General features: G+C 36.3%; 2 protein-coding genes across 2 annotated transcripts in view; one reads left to right on the top strand and one right to left on the bottom strand.

Annotated features, from left to right (window-relative positions):
• Positions 1–4,477, top strand: part of LOC117170713 (synaptogyrin) — a 349,909-nt gene that overhangs the window by 216,673 nt on the left and 128,759 nt on the right. The window contains exon 3 of the mRNA XM_033357716.1: positions 1,579–1,726. Within this exon, the coding sequence (XP_033213607.1) occupies positions 1,579–1,726 (148 nt within the window). The remainder of the gene's footprint in view (positions 1–1,578; positions 1,727–4,477) is intronic.
• LOC117170715 overlaps positions 1–4,477 on the bottom strand; it is a 228,121-nt gene that overhangs the window by 137,746 nt on the left and 85,898 nt on the right. The window lies entirely within an intron of this gene.

Genomic DNA, 4,477 nt, shown 5'->3' on the forward strand with positions numbered 1-4,477 from the left:
GGCCACTTTAGTGAACATTGTACTGATATTCGGGGAATATCCCCAGATTTGTCCGGGTAGACGCCCTTTTCGACATTGCAGCTAAAATTAATTTCTGGTTCCACGTCGCGAATAGGTCTCCGATAGACCCGACAAAACATACTTTTTGGGACATACTCTCTTTACCGTTGCAAATTTTCCCAGGTTAATCCCGTGTAAACTCAGACAGACGACCTTTTTGACTACAGGAAATCAATTTGTGTTTCCATGTTCCGGACAGGTCCCGGGTAAAACTAGATAGATTGGCACATATTGATTTTATTTACCTGATTTTTCGCTGATAGACCTGGATATACGATTGTTTTAATTTGAGGAAATCAATTTCTGCATCCGCGCTCTAGTCACGATGCGGATATACGCAGATAGAAGGACTAGGTCGATTTTGTCGAAATACATTACTGGTTACGTTTTTCCGATAGAAACTGGATAGTGCCGAATAATTCCCAGATAGAAAATAAGTAACCGGATAGAGCACGGATATATTCGTATAAGAGTTTTCTTCGGTCTTCATTGGAGCTTTATTAGGGTTCCATGGAATTTTATCCTGAATTTTTAGCAGGAAGAGAAAATTAATTTTTGTTGTCGGGTCCTGAATAGGTCTGTAAAACTTGTTTCCTTTTTCAAAGTTAAGCTCCCATATTGATCTCGGAAAAGCACGGTTAGACGCTTCCTTTGAACTTAGAGGAAATGAATTTATGTTTTCACTTCCCAAACAAATTCCAGATAGACCCGTATAAACATACACTGTACAACTTCTTTTTCAACGGTAAACTCTCAGATAGGTCCCAGATAGACCCGTTTAGACGCTTCTTTTAAGTAAGGGAAATCAATTTTTTTCGTGTCCCAAATAGTTCCAGGATAGACGCGGTTAAACAAACACTATCAGATAGGTCACGGATAGTACCAGATTGAAAAAATTAATTTTTGTTTTCATATTCCAAAGAGGTCCCGGATAGACCCAAGTAGATGAGCATGTTGACTTAGATAAGATTAATTTCTGGTTCCATATTCCGGGTAGATACCGAATAGACCCAGATTGATGGTCGTTTTTGTCTTTACTAATATACAGAATTAGTCAGGTCTCCTTGATAGAACCTGGAAAGATTCGTAAAATTTCCGAATTGGAAATAATTTCACATATAGAGCCAGGATGGACCCACATACAAGACTTATCAGGTTTGTATCAGGGTCGTATCCGATTTCTTTCGGATCCTGTTAGGAATTTTAAGCAGGGTAGTTAAATAGACGAATGTTTTGTCTTTGTTGTACAGTAACCCTTTACCCAAAAATTAATAAAAATATCAGCTTTTAAAAAAAAAACCATTCTAGCCAAATTTATTAATTGTTCTTGATGCCCGTGGACCTCACTTGTGCCCATAAGCCCTGTTACACTTTCTTGCAATGAGAAAAGAGGAGTAGCTGCTCCTTCTGATTGTTTTTACCTGCCTTTTTCTTAAATTTTTGACTGCTATAGGAGCATTTTTTAATGCACTGTATAGTATATACTAATATTATTCATTATGCATTTTTTTATTTCAGATTCTCCGGGCTTTGGGCATTCTTATACTTTATCGGATTTTGTTACCTAACTAATGCGTGGAACAAATCAGAAACTCCTCCGAATGGTGCTGGAGTTAACAACGTACAAGGAGCGATCGCATTTTCATTTTTCTCAATATTTACTTGGGTGAGCTTTTAATACTAAATGATACGCGATTATAGCCTAATAAATATTTTTTAGACTAATTGGAAATGAATTAAAAGACTTTAGGATGACGTGTCTATTGGGTTTTAGTGTATTTTATATTTACATCAATTGGTTAGGCTGCCTTTGAATGGCTGATTGCGGGACGAATAGATTGGTTGGAAAGTTATTTATTTAAATTAAAAATTTCTTATTGTTATATGTTGAATAATTTACTGGGATATCATTTAATTAACATATTTGAAACAAATCCGGACATAAGATCTCCATTTTCATTTATAGAGCATTTTTAGGCATTTTAATTTATTTTGTTTTACTGAAATGGTGTTAAAATTATTTGCAAGTGACCACACATGAATTTTCAATATTTTCACTCTACCCTGTCGATCGAAAAGCACTAAAATTACACTCAAACGGTACATTCTCCATTTTTTTCAGTATTGCTTTAGTCCTGTTCTTTTAAGGGGATCTAAACCTCAGGTTTTTATATCTAAGATCTCTTCAAAGTGTGCGTTTAAACGTTTAAAAGACAATCGCCATCCAATCAGAATGGTTCTTCCAAAAGAAATATTCGATATTTCATTTTAAAGATGCAAATATTACGTATCACTATTATTATTAATAATTGATGCACTGCAGGAACCAAACGGTCTACTAGAGTGAGACTCTAGTGGTTTATATTTATGTGTGGTCATTGATTTTTCCCTTTTCTTCGACTTTCCCGTTAGTTCTCGGCAATTTTGAATATTAAGGGGACTCTCTAGATATTCATTAAGTTCAAACTTCTATTCATTTTTTCTGGGTTAATATGACATTTATTTTAGGACAATTTTACACTTAAAATGTAACTCCTCCCCCTTCCACGTTACTAAACTCCCGAAGTGTCGTCAACCAGCACTCATTCCCGAAATTGATGTCCTTCCAACCGTTTCCGTGTGCACTAAGCTTTCTTTCACGTTTAATTATTTATTCACTCGCTGAAAAATTGCAAAGAACAAGTGAGATTTTTAAATCGGAAAATTAACTTTTGACATAATTAATATACACGACTAGGCAAATGCACGTTTATTTTGTATAACGTCCTAAAGCGTTTGATAATACTCCATGAATAGGCCCGGTGCCTAGCTGGATGACGCTTTGCGAACGTAATGGTGAAAAACGCGGATAAAAACCAGATCGAAAATTACTTTTTGAGTAGGATTTATTGATTATGTTGCATTTGGCATTTGCCTAGCGACTGTGGAAACGAAGACCGGACGTGGTTTACGTGATTAAAAAATTCTGACTGATAAATTTGTAAGAATAAGCGATTTTGCCGGATACGTGCACTGTGCACTGTTGCACAGATTGGATATTAAATAAATTTATATTTAATAATCAATAATAAACCCTCAACCTAGAATGCATATTTCCACTTTTTGAGACAGGTAAGGTTAATTTCATTATCAGATTTTTACGTTCAACAATTGGTCTTTCACAATTATCTTTAATTGACAACTCCGTAGTTTACGTTAGGAACAGTTGATTTAATTGAATTTAATAAAATGAACAGAATCCCACATCCATAAGCCAAAATAAATTCTATACTCTCGATATTAATAGGATAAAACCAGTTGATCAGTGTTTTTAATCACTTATTTCCCTTTATGATGAAATAAGGATGTGATAAATTATTATTTTAATAAATAGTAAATGCATATAGTTTAGATTAAAGGCATTGCGTGAATTTTTAAGGTGTAAGTTCATTTACCGGATCCCTTTTTTGTAGATTAATTTTTTACTCAAATTTCTAAAAGAGGTTGCTATCGTGGAATTGAAATTACTAGTTTCCTAGATAGTGGCAGTAGCGTGAAGGTTCCCTACCGCCAGGATACAAATATTCTTTGGTGATAAGCATCGATTAATTGGTCCATTGAGAATGGAAACCAGGATTACTATTGATTACCTCTTCCTTGAACCATGCATACATTTTGTTAATGTGGGGTATTTATTATTATATTATTAGGAGTCAGGCCGTCCCAATTACCATAGATCGCTGCCAACATTTTAATTTGTGATAGCGATTGTCATTCTTTATCGTTTTTGTTAACGAACGAAAAAAATACAAGTCGTTCTTAGAGGAGGCGTAATCGTTGTCCATCTCCATTCGTTGCATTATACTCCTTCGCCTGCCCGAGGGGTCTGATTTTGTACGTGGATACCGTTGAGCCCAGCAAGGACAATGTTGAGTTGTCCGGCATTACGGATTCCACTGTAATAAACCCTCCCTGTACTTGCTAACAATCGTACCTGACTTTGTATCGTGTCGGCGAGGAACAAAGTATTCGCAACGAACATGCTTGCCGTCCCGGTACTACTCTATTCATTTGGAGTAGTTCCATGGACGAAGAACGAGCTCAGATCTCTTGATATCGGGACAAGAAAGGTTATGCACATGAACAAAAGCATGCATCTTAAGTCTTCCGTTCCGTGACTGTACATCTCACGCCGTCAAGGGGGTTGCGGAATATTGAGTCTTGAATGTCTTCACAACAGGATTATTCTGGGAACAGCACATAAAGTTGCAAATGGAAGAGACCCTCTTCTTAAAATGGTCAGGAATCACGATGAAGTGGGCAAAGGAGCATTTCAATACAAAGCAGCGGAGGAGGCTGCTGAAACAGTCGGACTTGACTTCAGTATTAGGGGTGAGCAAAATGCATCAAATCTAATCTATCTCGAGTACTCACTCCT

Source organism: Belonocnema kinseyi, chromosome 4, assembly GCF_010883055.1.
Source record: "Belonocnema kinseyi isolate 2016_QV_RU_SX_M_011 chromosome 4, B_treatae_v1, whole genome shotgun sequence".
NCBI classification, from domain to species: Eukaryota; Metazoa; Arthropoda; class Insecta; order Hymenoptera; family Cynipidae; genus Belonocnema; species Belonocnema kinseyi.